A 20143-nucleotide genomic window follows, 5' to 3' on the forward strand; every position below is an offset into this window, starting at 1 on the left:
CAGGGCATCCTGTGTCACCTGTGGGTGCTTTGTTTGTTAGGGACACTTTAGAGTCTCCATTTGTGGCTTGTTGAGCAGCAAGCACATTGTTTTTAATGAGTAAATCATAGCAAAATGAGCAGTGCAGCCTAGGCAAATGCATTTGTTCATCCTGATACGTTGACAGTGCCTCAGTAGAAAAACAATAGCACTTAAATGTAGAAAAGGCTTATTTGGTCATCCATATCAATTTCTCCTGCCAGTTCCCAGTAGCACGTTTCAAAGTGCCCACTTAAATAACCTGGTGATCTTGTCACTACCTCCTGTGACATCTGTGTGTGCAGCTCCAGCTCTGTGGTGTTCAGGAGCCTGCAGTTGGCCCAGGTAGGACAGAGGCTCTCATCTGCTTTGTCTGAATTAAATGAGCTTTATTTTAACAGTGGCTGAGATTTCAAGGAATAATAATAGTAATAATAATTTTCAAAAGAAGGTTAAAGGAAACTTCAAGAAATAATCTAATAATACATGGAAAGCAGGCTGAAATGACTGGGAAGTAGAGAACATCTTTTTCTGTGGAAGGTTTTGGAAACATAACAGTTGTTTGGTACCAGCTTTTGCAGAGGGTAGAAGAAAGGGGGATGTGATGGATGAGAGAAATTTAAGGATGACACTGACAAAACCAGCTGTGTAAACTCAGTCTTGGGTTGGTCTCCCAAGCTGAGCAACAGTAGTTCAGAAATGTTATTTATTCATATTCTATAATGGTAAGAATATTTCTCTGGATAGTAGCTTGAATGTAGAATTCCTTATTAATAGATTTTTTTAATAGCATCTTGCCCTTGGGGGTTTTTTTGTTTGTTTAGTATTGTGCATCATGCCAAAGCTACAGGTTTCCTAGGCATGCCAAAACTAGGACTATTGTGGGTCTTTTTAGTCCCCTGACAACAGCAAGTTATTGCTTGGCTCCTACAGAAAAAAAAAATCCTCACAGACAATGGATGAGCTGAGTACAATGTTGCTTACTGCTCACCATAAAAAGATAGCCATAAAGGCATTCTCTGTCAGAGCAGAGAGGGTACATCACTGGAGCATTTCTGGAGGAAAATTTTGGTTGAATGAAATCTTTGCTCTATGAATAAATATCTTAGTGTAGGATTAACCTTAAGTGGTTGATAGAAGAGTAATGGCAGTAAGAGTAAGGAGAGCTTAAAGGGAAGTTGTGTTCCCATCCTGATTTTGTGGCATTGTTCAGTAGGGACAGTCAGCTTCCTGTGGACAATATGGAAGTGTAGTGCTCTGCAGCTGCCCAGTATTTGATTATATTTAAAGTAATTAAAAATATGGGGGAGGAAAGTCGAAAAGGAATGAGCAACCTCTTAGCAATGGGATGTCTTTGGAAATTCTGTGGTTCAGTGAGGGATGACTCACAGCACTTCCTGGGGATGGAATATAGGTTCTTCAGTCTTCACAGAACAGTCTGTGTTGGAAGGGACCTTTTAGAGGTCATTGTGGGAATCCAGTGAGCTAGACCAGATTGCTCCAACCCCCATCCAACCTGGCCTTGAACATGCCAGGGATGGGGCATCCACAGCTTCTCTGGGCAGTCTGTGCCAGTATTCTACCACCTTCATTATAAAATCTTCTTTCTTATATACAAGACAAATTGTTTATTATAACTTTTCCTTCATGTTCCTTATTTTTTGTAGTTTATTTCTTTTTTTTTTCTTCTATTTCTTTTTATTATAGATGTAGATCTTGAGCTGCCTAAAGACTTAGCCCATTTTGCCTTCTCTGATAAGTTGATAACCCCTCTGACTAATCCTACTTTGAAACAAGGCACTTTCTTTGTTTCTGTTGAAAGTTAATTACCCAGGCTGTCACACAGCCCAAGGAAAGATGATATTTCATACAGTGGTGGAACAGAACTCTTTGGAGAACTGCCTAAGAAATGCTTCTCATAAATCTATCATGAGAAAATTTCTTTTACTTATCATAATGTATTATGAATTGCTTTGAGTGGCAACCTAAACAGATGGAACAGAATATCAGTGGGATATTTGGGAATCTTATTTAGGGGGAAAAAGTGAGTCTGTTTTAGAAATATTTGTACATGTGTGTGCATGGGTGTCATCTCACTGAGGTGAACATACAAAGCATACAAATTTGAAATATCTCAAACATTCCAATATCACTGGAATGGATTCAGTCAGAAATAATTAAGATACCAAATTCCAGTGGCTTTGGAGCTGCAAATGCAGAGGCACCACAGCAGACAGAGATGAGAGGCAGCAAAGGAAGCAGAGCACACTGTATGGGCACAGGTCTGCACGTTGGGGAAGAGTTCCAGCCCGAGTTCCGTGGGGAAATGATTGCAGCTGCCAGGCTGCAGGGTGGCTGCTGTAAAGAAATGGGAGCAGCACCACCACAGGGAATCAGGAGAGGAGAAATAGAGCAGCACTGAGCTGAAGGAGCTGTTGCTACTGCTGTTTTTTTAAGACACTGTTTGCAAAAGCAACATCAGTATTTCTTGTACCTCTAGAAGGAAGATATTTTCCAGTGGATGGATGCCTAAATAAGACTGAAACCTTTCTTGATGCTGACTTCAGAGTGAAGAGCAGGAGGGAGGCAGCAAGTTTGCTGCTGTGGGTTGATGCCCAGACTCTAACACAGTTCAGCTTTGGAGTGAGCAGCAGGCTTGGGCATGGTTCAGCCAGTAAATCAGCTCTGAACCAGAATAATCTCCGTGCCTCAGCCTTGGTGTTTCATGGCTGTCTGGGGCTGTTGTCTGGGGGTTTTGGACACCAGCTGCTTCTGGGTTGAGTTTTGTTGTTTGTGTGTTTTTTCCCTCTGTGCTGCAGTGAGTGTCAGCTGGGTATATGGGGAAAACCCTTCCTAAAAGAGTCACAAAATGAGTTAATTTGGTATTCTGTAGGTGAGGAATCAAGAGGGAGTGTTCACATGATGAAAACCAAACAGAAATTCAGGGCATAAAAATAAGAAGCATCAGAACAGTGGTAGGGATGAAGTTCAGTTATTTCCATAACCATCATTGCCAGAGCTGTCAGAGGGATGAAGCTGCCTCTAATAAAGGCTGATCTGAGCAGCCACTGGCTTTCATGATCTAACATGAAATCTCTCTTTTGTTTAAATTAAAATAATACATACAGACATGACAAGCAGATAATAGGAACCAGGGGAGAATGAATGCAGCATGGTAAGCAGGAAGGTGCAGGAATTATTCCACACTGGCAACCCAGGACTGGTGCCGCTAATTCCTTGGAAATCCCCAGGGTTCAGCCACTCTCCACTGCTCTTCTGCACACCAAGAGCTCCACGGCCACTGCTGGGATCTGCAAAATCTCCCTTCTCTCCTAAGAGAGCTGTGGGGTTGTGCCTTTTTGGAGGAAACTGTTGGGCTTTATTTCACAAGGTGCTGGTCCTGTAGATGCCTGGTGTTGTGATTTTAAGAGATGATATCTTGTGAGGACTTTCATGTCAAACCAGCTTAAGGTGAAAGTAAAGCTTTAAAATGCCATTTTTGAAACCCAGACTAAGCAAAATGTTTGGGAAGAGGTATAAAGAGAGCTTGTGAGATGTGAGAAGCAGGTTTCATCTGTTTCTCCCAAAAATAAATCTCACATTTCTCCAACTGGCAGGCAGGTCCCTCCCACATCTGCTGGGAGCTGCCAAGAGAAGGGCTCTCTGTTGCCTCCACCACCCTGTGGTTCTTTCTGGTGGGGAGAGAGCCTGTCTCTGTCTCCTGCCTGTGCTAGCTCTGGGGATGGCCAGTGTAATGCAGAATGAGTACACACCTGGGCTGTACACTTAATTCTCCAGAATTTGTCATGGCCACAGTCTAATAAGGAAGGTAATTACCACATATTGGTGACCACCAGCTTCACAGCAGGTACTTTTGCCATCATTCCGTTATATCACTGCCTTCATTGCACTAAACCAAGTAAAAATTAATTTTAGTCACTGCTGTTCTTCACAAATAATGCCATAACCTCGAGTTGGATGGTGTCAGTCTGCCAAATGCCTTCTCCTCAAGAAGTTCTTGTTTTGTGTTGGTTGCACAGGTTGCATCAGAGGACGGGAGTTTGTTGCCTGCGGTGATTAAAACCTTTCTCGCATTTCTGGTTTAGGTTACATGGAAGAGCCTTGCACGGTCCCTTGCCCGTTTGATTGCAAATTAAGCGATTGGTCCAGGTGGTCTCCTTGCAGCTCTTCCTGCGGGCCGGGGGTGAGAGTCAGATCCAAGTGGCTCAAGGAGAAGCCCTACAACGGAGGCCGTCCCTGCCCCAAGCTGGACCTCAAGAACCAGGTGAGCGACGTTCCGAGAGCCACAGAAACCTCTGAGCTGTGCTCTGGGTGGGATCCAAAGTTACTGTGCTGCTGAGGAAGTGGAAGATAGGAGTTATCTCTGGGACCACACCGTGGGTCACCTTTTGTGGGCAATCCTTGACCTTGAGGACTGAAGGAGAGGTGCTCATGTATCAGCAGAATTTGACCTGAAACACTGTATTTTTATATGAGAAATTGTTATCTCCCAGAGCATGATAATTGATGGATTAATAATCCCCACCTGGGCAGCATGTAGACATAAGAGAACTCAGATGTCAAGGATATTTTAACTATGGTTGCTGTAGAAACTTCAGTTAAATAAAAATTGCTATTTTTAGCAATATTTCCCATCAACACAGCACGGGTTTCCTTGAACATTAATCTCTGTATATTCAATATTGAAGTATCCCATCAGAGGCAAATCTTTAAATTGCTACTCTTAAAGGAAGATCAGCATCTATTTAAATGCTACTTTATGCTCTATGCATTTCTACATAGTGATTTCCTACATTCACTGATTAATTCTCAGCATTAATTAACACTGATGAAGTACTGTTTAGTTTTGTCTGCCCTATATTTCAGATTCAGCCGTGAAAATTAATTAATAGGACAGGAACAGTCGTGCTGAAGGAACTTCATATATATGTTATGAATAATATGAATATGTATATGTATAAAATATGTGACATGTAGAAGTACTTCAGTGGTCTCATACAAATATTTATTTGGTAGGTGCTAGAACTGGTGGATTCAGTTGTTTTTCTGCACAACCATTGCTGCAGCAGTCATGTCCTGTAATGCAGCACCAATTCCAGCTCCTCATTATAAACTTGACTCATTTTCCTCACAGTTAATTTTATTTTCCTGTGAGAAACTTGGTAAATACTCCTTGGATTTTTTTTTCCTTCTTCTTTTTCCTTATTTCTATTTGAAATTCATCGGAAGTAGGCTAACAGAAGCAGCAGGAACTGCAGAAATATAAAACTGCTATAAAGTGTATGTTGTCCATAGCTCAGTGCTTTTCTTAATAGATCAGACAGATCACCAGAGAGGCAAAGTGAAATCCCACAGTAAGTGATAAGGTAACAATAAGCTCCTTTGTAATGAAAAGATAGTGGAGTTTGTTAGCCATAGACACAGCAGACTCCTTCCATTAATAGCAAACTTATTGCTATCAATGCTGTGTTGCCTATTCCCACACACACATTAGAGTTGCCAGTTTCAAAAGCCTTTCAGAGGATATTAAAGGAAAGAAATTGTTCAAACTTGGAAGTTATGTCTTTGTACAGTTTATTGGTGCACAGTGCTTGCAAAGTGCCATGGCTGGTATTAATATAAATGTGGTTGATGCTTTTTGCCTCTTTACCAGGAACACACCTCATGATCCAAAACCCACTGAATTCATTAGAGGCTTTCTGTTGCAGGCTGTAGTAGAAAAAATGTAGAATTGCGTTCAGGTCTGTTTCTTTAGGTTTGTGGCTTCTTGTTTTTCGAGGTTTTTTTTGGTTGGTTGCCTTTTGGAGCTTTTGTTTCTTTCCTTGTGAGTTTTTTAGGATAAAACAGCAGCTATTTCTAACTGTGTTTGGCACACAAATGGTTTATCTTCTTCTGATTCAATTTTAAAGGATTGAGTCCAATTCTATATATTTCAGAGCTTTTAGGGTAAGAAGAAATTGTTGTGCAAATAAGAACAGTGTGTATATATGTGCACTTAGACATGCACATGTTTTGCCTGTGATTCTCTTCATTGCCTTCCTGAATGATTCTCAATACTTTGTGAGCTTCAGACAGAGTTTTGCTCTGCACTCACTGGGCTTAGGCTTCCAGCCCAGATTTAACACACTCAGGTCCCTGGGCACGTTGCAGGATGCACAAGTTGTCTACCCATATGGTAAAGTAAATTAGCTGGTGGCACTGCTGCTTAGCTAAGCTGGACACATATCATTAATCCACTGTCAGGCAGATTGTCTGCTGCTGTTCCCTCTGGTCTGGGCAGCTTTTAAATCCTAGAGCAAAGCTCTACAAATTCATTATATATAAAAATGTGACATCCTAATTATTTTCTATAATCTGGATTAAATACCTGTAGTAAATACTCACTTTGGTTTGGTATCAGATAGAGGAAAACTATATAGCAGTAAAGCAGTATAGCACCATTGTGCTGAGTTTTACTTTTCAGTGGCTACTGTGTTATATTGTGATTTATGCATTTGATAAGATTTTAGATAACTTAGAACAAATAATGAATTCCTCCAGGTGCTAGTAGATTTCATTTATGATTTCCATTTTATTCTCTTCAGTATCTTTAGTTATTTTGGTTTTGATTATTGCTTCTGAAGTTGGGCCTTGCTATTGCTTCATCAGTTACTTTGGAGAACTCTCCATTTTTCCAGTGTCTTATAATTAAATCCCTCAGTCAGTGTGTGTCTTTTTCTTAAGCCAGATAATCTTTTCACTCTCTTTTTGTGCTGGGTGCTGTCTAGGCTTTTTGTCAGACCCCTGTATATTCTTCAGTGCTTTTCAGATATTTGACAGAAGTCTAACTATAGTGTTACTTGAAACACTATTCTAGCAATTGTTTCTTACCATTTCCCACCATGTCTGGGGCTCTGCCAATACAGATATTTAATAAAGCTACTGCTTTGGACAAAGGGGCAATTTGCATGATCAAAAAAATTTACTTTATGAATCTAAGTAGTTATTTGATTCACATAAACTGTGTTGTAAAATGCTGTCCCCCAAGAGTTTGTTCAGTCACTGTAGTGCAGCTTGCTTGTTTATTAAGGACAGAATATTTTAGCAGGAATTTGATTTTATACAGAAATAATGGCATGTCCCATTACTGCATGATATTCCCTGGAGTTTGTGCTCCTTATTCCAGAGAGTTTTACTCTTCTGGATTATCTTGAAGCCATTCTTTTGGATGTGTTCATCTGCCTGTAGAGCCTCTCAAGCAGCCCAGTCTTTTTACAAGAGATGTGAGAAGTAAACTCAGGAGAATTAATTCAGGATTTTTGTATTTATTAGTCTCATTGTAGGCAATGAACGAGGTTGAGCCCTTCAAGATTTTATTCCAGGCTGTTTTCTAATAGAGGTACCAAACATTTGCATGGGCTGAATGCTCCTGGTGCTCTGATAAAATCACTCCATTTGATATAGTCCCTTCAGCCTTAAACTCTGTCTGTGTTCCTGCCCTGTGAAATTAGAGGATAAATTACAATATTTGGGGGAAGAGATGACAGTATTTTAATGCAGCTCCATGTAATATGCAGAATTACTTTCGCCTTGTACCTCTGTTTGAAAATGCTTGAAGAGCTGGCTAACTACATTTTGCTCCATCTCTTAAAGAAAATGGGCTTTGCATGTAGGGGCTGTGAGCTCTTATCTGAGGATGTGATTGCTTCTGAGCAGCCGATTGGATTAGGGGGTCAGCTGGCAGATGTTCCTGCCTGTGCTGTGCATGTTAAAAGAGGTGTAGCATTTACATTTTTCTATCCCTGCTCTCCTTTGAATGCACTCACACAGCATGCAGTTGCTATTTAATATGTAGTTCTACATGATGAAAGGTTAAATATGAGTTAAGGGGGGTTTATTGCTTGAATATTCTTTTATAGGTTTTTAGGATTACTGTGAGAAAATGCATCTTATTTTCAAGACTCATGAATTCCAAGGATTATTTTTTTATTGATTGCTCTCATACATATTCTTGTCAAGGTTTTCCCTCCTTCTGCTTCTTCCCCCTCTCTCTCTTAGCCAATACTGCTAAAGGACAAATATCATAGCAAGTAGTTTATCCCCTCTATATATTCTGTATATATTTAAGCAAACGTTTTTAAAGTATTGGGAGTATTTGTAGTGGCAGGCATAGCAGGAGAAAAATGTAGTGTATTTAGAATGTAAACTTACTGCTTTCATTAAAATGAATATTTTATTCTTAATGACATTTTCTGGTGTTCACTGTGGAATATGAGAAATACAGACACTTTGCACATTAGAATTGCAAGTACTTCTGCTGAAATTGCAGAGAGGAGTTTAAGGAAAGGGAAAAGGAGGGTGGTGGTGTGCTTACAGACCAGGTCTCTCAGAAACAGGTGTGAAGATGTGTGAATTTCTGGAATCTTTTCATAGAAAGTGGCTGCTTTAGGTCCACTTGTACTTCAGAGAAAACAGTTATTTTCAGCATTTTCAAAACTTTTAGACTCTTGTATTAAACGTTAAGTTTGAGCCTAGCATCTTTCATTGCTGTCACTGAATTAGCTCCCATATAGTCCCTGGCTGGTGAGTTCCATGTATAACCTTCTTCCAGCATTAGAATTGGTCTTCAAGAATATAATTATTTATGTACTAATTATAAATAGCTCCTACTCAAATCACTTCTTTTGTAATACAGATTTCTAATTTTCAGAAAAGTCACTGAACTTTTTGAGGCACTCAGAATCTCTTTCTCATATGGATTTCAGGTGCCAGCAGTTCATTCCTAAGCCTAGTCCTGCATCAGTCCATCAGCTGTGTCAGATCCCTTCCTGTGCCATGCAGGAAATCATCTGTCTTACATTTTTCTCTGGCTCTATCAGCACCCATTTGCTTCAAGTGCAACTTAACTTCTGGGGAAAAAAAGACCTATCCTTAATCTCAGTTTTATCTTCAGAAGGTCTGATTTCCTCCCACTCTGCCTTAAAGGGAGGAATTACAGCATAAAACACATCTGTCCTCTGATTCTAGTGCAGTTTTACAGTATCATAAAAATGACAAGTTTTTTTGCTTGCTGCACTAATGTGGGAGAATTTTCAGTGTCAAAAAGTAGCAAGAACCTCCTGTTTCCCTTTACACTTTTCTTGCTGTGACTGGAAGTTGTACTAAACTGCAATTTAGTTTGTTAAATGAGCAGAAGTAGCAGCCAAATGTGTGCAGGGTGAGCAGTATCTCACCTGCCTGAAGTGAGTCCCCCATGTGGGTGGGTATTGCTTCACTTCCTTGGGAAATCAAACCAGTTCCCATGTACAGGATAATAACCCTCTAGTGTCTACTCTAATTCCCAGCATGTATTAATTTTATATTCAACTTCAATAGCTATCCACACTTGATTTTCATTCCTCCTGCAGGTTTTCTGTTGAGTAAAGAGTCATATAAACATATTTTCACAATTGCCACTCATAAAGAGCTTTAGCTTCAGGAACAGAGGTGTTTAACAACTCCCTCAAAAGTATTTTTCACTTGGCTTTCTTTTTTTTCTGTATAGCTTCTTTAAGCTTCTCTTTAATAAAAAAACAACTTGATGTATGGTGTAATGCTGCTTTCTGTAATTGTGAGAGAACATTTGCACTTTGTGAAGTTAAGTATGTTAAAATGTCAATCTGCTTCCTGGCATTACTTTCAAATCCACAAAAATTAGAAACCTTTTGCTACTTAATGAAACTACATCTTTTTCTGCCTACTATAGCCCATACCAAATTTTTAATGAAATATACACCAAAGCATGAACTTTCAGTTTAAATGAAATTTATATTTTTGCATCTTTGGAACTAGGAATGTATCTCTAATAGAGTTCCTATGTTTGTTGTTGAAAAGGAGTATTTATTGTTTAATAGGATAGACTGTTGCAAAGAATAGGAAAAGACAGGAATTATACCCAAAGTCCTCTGTCCTGTTGATTTTTTTCAGAGGAGATGGAATTAAATGGAAAATCAGCCATAGAAAGCTAGGTGGCCCTGTGAAGAAAGTATTAGCATTTCACCTAAGGACCTGAAGTTCAATTGGTTTAGGCAATGCTTTTTTTTTTTTTGAGGAAAGGAGTGTGGTTTGTGCTGAATCTCTGGTGGACAATATGTCATGTTGGAGGACCTGCAAACAGCGTGTGCCATAAATCAGGGTGACAGCATCTAACACTGAGACTGAACTTACTCTTGTTTGTCTTTGTCTTAGGAGCAGAACAAGAAGGATTGATGCTTTGGTTATTCCTTGGCAGCAGTTTTAATCTTGGTTTGGTTTTTTTTGTTTTTTTTTTTTCCTCTCTCTCCTTCTTTTAGGAAGTTTTTTTTATTTCTTTTCTACAAAGTTTTGTGATTTGTTCTCAGTTTTAGGTTTGTAGTCATTAGGGAAGGGGAGATGCTGCATAACAGTTAAAGTGAGGACCTAGCTTCTGTTCTAATTGGAACAAACCCAAGAATATTCAGAACAAAAAATATCGGTACATCTTCACCCTTTCATATGGTAGAAGATGTGAGAAACAGTTATTTGTCATCTTGCATTTTATCACAAGTGATTTAATCTTCAGAGAGAGTCAGTTACACAGAAGTACCCCCTTCTTTTGCTTTTGGAAAGTTAAACGAAGATTTTGACATATTTTTCTTTTTTTTGCTGTCCTTCATAACTCTCTTCAAAAATTAATTTCCAAAATATGATCTTCTTGATTGCAAAACATTGTGGAATTACACAAATGTGGAAATTTCTTTTGAAATGGATTCTATGCCAAGTCATGAAGTTCATGACAATAATTTATAGTTCTAAGAACTTGCTACATAAAAACTTCAAAACTTTTTGAAGTGTGAATGCAACAAGATGTTGGCAAGATGTTGGACCAGGAGTGTGTTGGGCAGGAGGCAGCCTGGATCTGTGCAGTGCAGGGAGTGCTGTGTAAATCTGAATCACAGTGCAGAGCATCCAGCATGAACAAAGGTTGGGCTGAGTTGGTAAATGAGGTGCTGATGTTGGCCTGATGTAGCATCTATTACCACCTGTGTGAATCTGCTGGTTGTTAATGAAGATTTTGGTCACTTCTTTCATTTTGTTATTGGACAGCAATGTCTTCAGAAGGACTGAATTTTCTCATAAATATATAGCAGATTCTGTGTCCCCAGTTTAAAGCTGACCCCATTCCAGTGGATGGCTTTACTCCTAGGAGGAACAGGAGTTTGTTAAACGTGGTCTGACTCACCTGCGTGCTGTGAATATACCCTGAGCATTCAGAGCAGAAAATTTCTACTTTTCTGACTCTCCTTTATGAATAAGAGAGAATAATTGGAAATGAAGTTACTGCTCAGAGAGGGAGAAGGGACATGAAGATGTATGCTGTGTGAATTCATCTGTCAGAGCTCCTGAGCAGCCAGGAACTCTCAGGTGCCTCTTGCATGATGGTCATTAAAATAACCCTGGTCTTGCCTCTTCTAAAGTATTTAATATTGCTCTGTTGTTCTGTCTAGAGCAGTTCTCATTGATTAATACTTAACAAGTGTTAATATTTTTTCTGCTGCAGACGTTTCTTGTGGCCATTGCTCAGAAATTATAACCAAATCCTTTGCTGGGTTTGCATTGTTTTATGCTCTGTAGCTGATTGATAGATTCAGAAATGGACTTCATTTTCTTTTTATGTTGTTTAATTGGTTTCTTCCTCCAAGACAGCAGCATAAAAGTGCAGGTGACCTTCTGTCTCCTCTTGATGCCTCCCCACATGACTGGAAGGATTGTGCTGGTTTTGCCATCAGCTAAATGTGTGCACTTGAACCTCAAGCTGAATACATGAATTTTGCATCTTCTTTAAGTGACAGCATCAAGATCATCAGCATTACCAGATTGCTGGCTGGAATATAAACCACTCAGAGATTTCAGATTTCAAGGCCCAATTACGGCTTTCTGAGTGGTTGTCAGATACAGCTCTTGTGTCAGGGAGGGCTTTTTGCAAGGGCTCTTTCACCAAAGTCGAAATGCTCTTTCACATTCAGGTGGGTTTGGGGAGAGAAAGGAAAAAGTTTAAGACATCTCCCCTGTAAAGCAGTCTGGGGCTCTCCCTGCCTCCTGAAGTCCTTGTTTTAGCAGGGCTATCAGGACAAGAGTTGTAAATATGAGTTTGCACAAATTCACCTAATGCTTCCTCATCTATAAATCATGACACGTTTTTGAGTTATAAATAAGTGTGTTGCAGGCTATAGCCATCACTAGAAAAACCAAAGGTGAGCAGATTTTTATGTATGAATGAAGTGCCAAAGGATAGATTCTTCTTCTCCAATAAGATGTATATTCTGTCCATTCTAATTTTATTTACTGCTTCTCACTGGAGGATTGCATAAATCAGCAGTCCTGTGCAGTTTGTTGTGATTTATTGCTTAATTAAAAGTGATGAGGGCTTTTAATCCGTCTATAATTTATATTATTTTTGAGTCAGCTGTTTCCCATATTGTAACTTAACCAGGAAATTTGCATCCTTTTATGAAGGGAGCATTTTGTGAGCCCTTGGATTCACTAATAGATGTGGTCCATGGTGGTGCCAAATTTACTTTGGAGTTCAGACTCAGAGCCAAAGATAATTAAATATTAGTGCACTTAATAAAATTTCTCCAGCATCAATTACAGTTTGATGGCAAATATAGTCTACATGTTTTTTAGAGTTACAGATTAATTTTAAAAGGGATACAACTTGTGTGATTTCACAATGAACAGATGTTAGCTACACATTAATAATTTAAAAAGCAGGCTTAAAATGGTTATGTAGATTTTAATGGAGGATTAATTTGGTTCTAGTGCTGGACCACATGCTGTTGTCAAAAAAATAGAACATGCAGTTTTAGTGTTTTCTTTCAGTTTGGTTATTGGGGGATTTTTTGGTTTTGTTGTTTTAGGTAGGTTGCTGCTGTGTTTTTTCCATACAATTTAAAAACAGACTTTCTTTTTTCTCTGTATGAATTACTATAGAAGAATAAATATACTATAGAAAATTCAATTTTTGTAGTGATAGGAGGGGTAGCTGTCTTAAGAGAGAGCACTCATTTGCTTTGAACTTCAGTAGGTTTGTCTCCCTCTTTCTCAAATATCTTTATTATTTGAAAAGACATGCTAATTTCACTAGCAAGCTTTGTACAATCCTGATAGTTTCAGGTGAAAGGTTTTGAGGCCAGCTTGGATTTCATAGTGTGGGTTTGGTTCCCTTTAGCTGTGAGTCAGCTGCCCTCTGTTGGTTAGTTTAGCTTGGCTGTGGTTTCATTTGTGATCCGTGTGACTTGTGCAGGGATGGATGGAGGAGCCTTCCCCGAGTCCCTGCAGCATTCCCTGCAGCTGCCAGTCCTGTTTGACACCAGTGGGGTCCTTCCAGGAACCCCCTCCACTCCATGTGAGGTGTAACCAAACACTCAGCTGCTCTTAACCTTACTTTTAAGTTTTTTCCTACATAACTTCATATGTAATTACACTGTTGTTGCTGAATGAGCTTCACTGTTTCTTAAACAAAAAAAAATTGTTCCTCCATTAATTTTTTTAACCTTTTTTAAAAAATCATATTTTAGATTCATTAATAAAACCCATTAAAGTGGTTTCCTACAAAATCAGGTAGAAAATGTTCTATATGACATTAGATAAAAACTGTAGGCATCTTTTGGGTAGTTAGAAAGATTTTTATCCAGGCCATTCTGTAGGACTTTGAGAACTGGACAAATATAAGTAAGCATGAACTTTGGCCATTAGAAATGCCAAACCAGATAATATCTGTCAGCTTTGCTGGTCAGTCTACATTCAAATTCCAATATCTGTTAAGTTTAAATGTCCTTTATGCTCTTATAAGTTAGATTTAAATTACTACTTTGAATTTTAAATTATTACTTCACTAAGTAAAAGTGAGAATTTTTCCTTCTCTAAGTGACATTATGAGGTTCATGAACTTTCTAATTAACACCAGGCATAAAGATACTTCATTCTTGTTCTGAAGAGTCTGAGCAAAAAGAATAAAGTGGAAAAGGTTTAGCAGCCTCTTTTAAGCAAGGCTTTGAAAAGGAATGAAGATCTAGTCATATGCTACTTTTGTAATGTCTTACTGTATTTGTATTTAACTGGCGGAAAGAATTAGTGTCTGTTTGTTGATGCTGTTATACAGTGTTCTATTTAATACATGGAGCTCATGTTTCTCATTCAATATTGGAAGATTTTGCTCCTCAGTCTGTGCTTCCAGGTCATGCAGCTGCAGTGGTTGGACATTCCTGAGACCCCTCAGCTGGTTTTGGTTTTTTTGGGAGTACTTAGTGGTCACTCCATCCCTCATTTGGCTCTTCATCAGTGTGCAGATTTTCAACATTTCTTAAAATAAAGCCAGTCTGTTTCTTTAATTTCAATTCTGTGTACTCTCAAGTGGCCACGTGGAAGACAGATTTTTCTTTCTGTCACTTTGTAGCCAGAATTTCAGATTCTGTGGACACCAATGATTTTATTCATGCTGCTTTTCCCCAGTTTGTAGCTTGGTTGTGAAGTTTGGCAATAAATAAAGAGATTTGTGTTTGTTGGAACACAAACCAGTGAGTACTTTAGCAACTAGAGTAACAATAGATATTCACTAGAAAATCCATTGGAGAAATCAATTATGCTTTGAATTTGTCTTGTTGAGAGAATGGAAGTACTTGGTCTGTTCAAAGGAGATCACTCCAGTGATCTGCAGGTGGGCAGACAAAACAGGCTTTATGGAGAGTCTCACAGGTGAGTAAAACTGTGAGAAAAGATTAATTTTCTATTCTGCATGTTCCCAGAGCAACCATTGACAAAACAACTGGCTTTTTTGAGAGTGAGATGTGTAAGATTGTATCTTACAGTGCACAGAACATGCACAACTCATCGGACCTGAGAAAGGAAAGTCATGATTAAACTCAGTTGGATTAAACATTTGCATATAAAAGAGGTTTTTCTTAATATTCATTTCAGGTCAGTGTTTGATAAATGACTCGCAGATTTTCATCAGCTTTCTCACGTCTTGGCTTTTGCATAATAAGAATCCTCACAGGAGTTGTATGCAAACAGCAACATTTCAGCCTGGTTACTTATCACATAGCAGATTTGAAGTACAAGTTGTATTGGGCCATATCTGCATGCTAACCTCAGGAATTAATCCCAGCTAGAGTTAGAATAAATACCCTTTCTAACCTTATTTTGTGTTTTCATCCTGTCATAATGATGTAGCATATCAGGGTGCCTGAGAGCTTGGCAAGGGAAGGGAACACAGATGATTTCTGAAGTTCTTCTGATAACACTAAAATATTTATTTGTTTAGGAGTAAAATATTTATTTTAGGCAGATCTCTTTTAGTCTAGTGATGCTGATTCTATGCACCTGATTTCTCTACAGCTGAATAAATGTTAATTTGTGGTTAGATCCAAAAAGTAATCAGTGCCTGACATTGGTTTAAAACTGAGGATGAGACACTTTTCTTTTAGTCCCTAATGATGTTATGGCAGTTACTGCATCTTCATTCAGAGCAGCATCAGGCAGCAGTTCTTCCCACAGCATCCTGTACCAAAAGGCTGTGCTTGAAAATCAGCTGTGGGAAGTTTGGGTGTGGATCCAGGCTCTGCATGGCTCATTTCCCACCTCCATTTGGACTCCCCTGCAAACCCTGTGTGCCCAAACCAGTGTTCAGCTCTTGGTGGGTGGTGGGACGTGAGCTCCAGCTGCTCCACGTGCCTGGTGGATGTGCTGGCACTTCATGACAGCTCCTCACTCCTGGAGCATTCCCAGAAATCCCTGGCATTTGGTGTGGCAGCAGATGCAAACACCAGTTTTATGTCCTGGTTTCCACCCAGTGTTTTTCTAACTACTGTGCTGTTCCAACCAAACGTTTCTGGCCCAACTCTCATGGTTTAATTAAATAAAGGCAAATTCCAATTAACTTTTAAGACACCTGGAATTGGCTCAGCTTTTTTTCTTTTACAAAGCAGTATTAATTTAAACAACATTTCCCTTTTTCTGGTCTATTCAATGAAGGTAAGACCTTGGATCCAAGTTAGATATAAAGCCCTAAAAAGTGGCCTCTCTATAGAATAGTCAGTTATTTAATATACCAGGAATTTTCATGTTTTTTTCTGGGTTGTGATCCAGTCTGCAGAATGGGCAACAGATGACATTTGATTTAAACAACCAAAAGATAATTTTTTTGGCTTGAGCTAGTGTTTATCAATGGAGTTAATAATGAAAGAAACAATCAGTCTCCACATGCTTCCCTGAAATGTGTCCAATAGTATTTGCAACACTGTTGGAGTATCATTTAATGGAGAAATGAGGAACATTTGTTTTTAAAAAAGGGTTCATGTGTTGCAAATGGGGAAAAAAACAAATGTTTGGAGCATGTCTGAGTCACACAAATATGACATGCTCTCAGGATTGTATTTCAAGCATCCAGTGGAAAGGAAGGCTGCTCCCAGAAATTGATTACAACAGAGCCAGGTGAGGCCAGAATAACCTAAGACAATGTCATTCTATTTAAAGTAAAATAAAAGTATTGTCAGAGGTCTGTGCATTCTGTTTCCTCAGTTTAAATTCTTCTGTTAGAGATCTGCCCCTCCATTTATGCTTTAGGGGAAAAAGACTTGTTTATTTTCAGTTCTTTTTACTTACATTGTGTTACTTGCAGTGTGTAAATTGATTATGTTTAGGGAAAACTTCCACTTTTCAGTTTTACTTTATGAAACTGGTTTTGTTATTATGTTTGATGTGTATAAGGGTAACTAAATCATGGAACTTAACCCATCCTTCCTAATTTGCTGGGAGGTAAATTCTTCCATTAAATAATAGGCCTTTTCCTATTTCCATTAGATTCAATTGATTAAAAGTCCTAATGGCTTTTATGGAAACCAAAATGAGCCACTTCTGTGGTGATTCCACACAGCCTTGCTTGGTTCCAAAATTGAAGCTGTTGAAAACAGCACCGACTAGAAAAAGAAAAAAAAAGAACCATTTTTCATCTAAAGATAGTTACTAAGAACAAATATGTTGGTTCAATGTGTTTTTTAAATTATATTTTGTAATGAACTGAAAAAATGAGTGTTTATCTTACTAGCTTTACATTAGTCATTGCTTAAGCCAATTTATCTTTTCTTTGATACTCCAGAACTACAGAAAACCCATTAAGAGCTGCTAAAGACAAAACCCAATTCATTACCTACTTGCAATCAAAGATCACTTTTTCAGTGGTCTTGAATTTAATTTGCATTTAATTCGAGGTTTCATTAGGATAATTGTCTATTGGTTCACTTCTGTAATTGAAGGTTTGCAGGAAAATTAATGTGTGATCAGCTAAGGGAGAGGAGAGGTGTCACACTGCCTATTCCAGGTTCACACATGAAACACTCGTGGTGTGTCACAGACACAGGACTTACCACAGCCACAGAAACTGCAGGCAGCTGTATTTTCTGTATTTTCCAGTTGAAAACATTATTAAGTTTTGCCTTGGCATTGGGCAGATGATCTACATTACTCCTGAAAGCCTGGCCCATCCTCTCCTGTTGAAAAGCATTCCCAGGCTGAGTGGATGGATATTTTCTTCTGTCTCATCTTTCCTGAAGTTTCCATTAGTGCTAAAAGCTCTGCTGTCTGGTATTTTCTTTATAGGAAAAAAACATCTCTATCCTCTAATGAAAAGAGAGAGATCCCTTGTAGCTTCCTGTCTCTAGACATACTAAAACCTTTTAGCCACTCCTTGCAAAATGTGAACTTCATTCTCAAAATTGCCATGTTGTTTTTCTTCTGCATTTCTTTGTGTTTGAATTTGGGAAATTAAGTGTCCAGATTTTTACACACCACACCAGAGGGGGTCTTAGCAAGGCTTTGTAAAATACTGGTAATTGCATTCCACCTTCCAGGGAAATTCTAAGCTGAAAATTCTAAGCTAAAAGCAATTCCTGAATTGCATTTTTGTCTGGTTTATTTCACAGCCACATCACATAATGTTTCATCTTGTGATTCCCCCCTGTAGTTTCCCAAGGCTGATAGGGTGTTTTTAGTCTCCAGGTATGTGATCCATGCTCCCTTCTCCTGAACTGCAGCCTCTCTCCCATGCTCCAGTCCAGCTCCATGTGGATCTTGCTCCACACTATCCCACTCCTCTTGTATAAAAATGTCATTTAGCTTCTCTCTTCAGTAAAATTTTAACAGGGCCATAGCTATTTGTGTGCCAGTATAATTGGTGAAATATTATCCAAGGCTGGCTGTCAGAGCAGTCCCTCAGCAGTGATGCTAATAACTTCCCTCCAGCCTGACGTTCCCCATTTCATGCTGCTGTTGCTGTCCTACCTCTAGCCATTTCAGGCCAATTTAAAATTTCAGTACTAATCCCCAATCTTCTTCAATTTAACTAGTAACTTCCCAGGTGACACAACGTTAAAGCTTTCCCAAAATCAGACTGCCAAGATCAATTTAATTTCCTTTCTCTGGAAATTGAGAGATTTTTTTCTCAGAGAAAGATGTCAGATCAGTGTGCCTTACCTGCATTAAATCCACGTGGCAGCACCCCCTCCAAATTCTTTTAACTTCACTGGCTTGGATTATTCTTTCCTTAATAATTGTTCTGAGGCTTTGCTGCTGCTAAGCATAGAAGAAAGGGCTTGTAGTTGCTCTAATAACTTTTTTTCCTTATTAAATATAGATGTGACATTTATTGTTTCTGATTGTAGGATATTGTTTGTGTCTTGTTAGATTTATTAAACTTGCTACCCCACATGAAATTTTGTATGCCAGTTCATTCACTAGTTTGAATGAGAAATTACTTAATTTCTGGACTGGTTTTTCTTTTCTTGAGCTTTGTGTTCATCTCAACCTTGATACTTTCTGTTTGGTTATTATCATTACCATCAATGAGAATTGAAGTGTGTATTCATGTAATTTTGAGTTACCTTCTGCCTGTGGTCTGCACTCCAGCTGCTCCAGCCTCAGCATGGAGCAGCTCTGCCCCTGTGCAGATTAACTCTTCACGTAGCATTTGTCACCTTTCATCACTTCTTTTAATAACTTCAGCACAGCTCCCTTGTCTGGGCTGTGGCAGCTGCCCCTCACTGCCTGCTCTGCTCTCCTCCTCTGCCATTTTCAGTCCCTGAGGGTGGTTTCCCTTTGGTGCTTTCTTCACCTCCTCTCCATCATCCCTGCAGGATGTTCTGATCTCCTCAGTGAGAGGGCACGCTGCCTGAGAATTTTTATTTCTGACTGAGATGTGGATCCCTGCAAGTACCAGATTCTCTGACTGAAAACCTCCAGTCTCCTTCCCCTGACAGATTTTTCAGCCCCCTGAGCAGTGACTTCCCAGCTGGGTCCCTCACTGTGCACAAGTTGCCCTTTTGAAGCAAAGAGCTGTGATTGAAAATGCCAACTTGTCTTTTCTAAGGGTTCTGTGGATGCTAGTGAATAATTTGGAATTGTCATATAATCACATGCTTCAAATTTATTTTTATAACCAGCTCTTTCATTCCTCTTCCCTGGGGAGAAAAGAAATCTGAAATAGCACCTTGTTTCAGTGGCTGAATGAAACTGTCAGTGACTGCTTTTGGGAATATCTGAATCTAGTATTTTTATTAGCAGCATTTGTTCTGCAAGAAATGAGAAGTCTTTTTAAAAAATAGTGGTCCAATAACATTGTTTTCATATTAATTCTCCCTCTGGAGGTCTGTGGTGTGGTGCTCAACAGTATTATCATAGTGGAACCATCCCAGTGCTACTTTCTGGTCCAGTGACAATTTCAGCCTGGTTTTGGTGAACTTCTTCAATAATTTAATTCACTGAGTTTAATTTACCTCTCACTCTGGTGAATCTACATGACATCAGGTAAGTCCCTTCTGATTTATATGTCTATAAGAAGAAACTTGAGGTGGCTACAGGTCGCCTTTATTTGAAGCCTTACAGAGCTGCACTGTGCTGCTTCTCAGCAGGAAACACAAACATTTGTATTTGCTTCCTGCTGCATGAATTGTAATGTTCTGGGAAGAGTTTAGATTTTTTTCAGTAGAACAGCTAAAGAAGTATTTTAGTGTACATTTTGACTTACAATATGTATGTATTAATATGGCCACAGATACACACATGATACTGGAGA

At 39.0% G+C, this 20143-nt stretch overlaps 1 protein-coding gene across 1 annotated transcript in view; it reads left to right on the forward strand.

Moving 5' to 3' along the window:
- The window catches only part of THSD7B (thrombospondin type 1 domain containing 7B), a 243712-nt gene that overhangs the window by 163904 nt on the left and 59665 nt on the right, over positions 1 to 20143 (forward strand). The window contains exon 15 of the mRNA XM_056496809.1: positions 4125 to 4303. Coding sequence (XP_056352784.1) covers positions 4125 to 4303 — 179 coding nt within the window. The remainder of the gene's footprint in view (positions 1 to 4124; positions 4304 to 20143) is intronic.

The sequence above is a fragment of the Oenanthe melanoleuca genome, chromosome 7 (assembly GCF_029582105.1).
Source record: "Oenanthe melanoleuca isolate GR-GAL-2019-014 chromosome 7, OMel1.0, whole genome shotgun sequence".
Classification (NCBI taxonomy): domain Eukaryota; kingdom Metazoa; phylum Chordata; class Aves; order Passeriformes; family Muscicapidae; genus Oenanthe; species Oenanthe melanoleuca.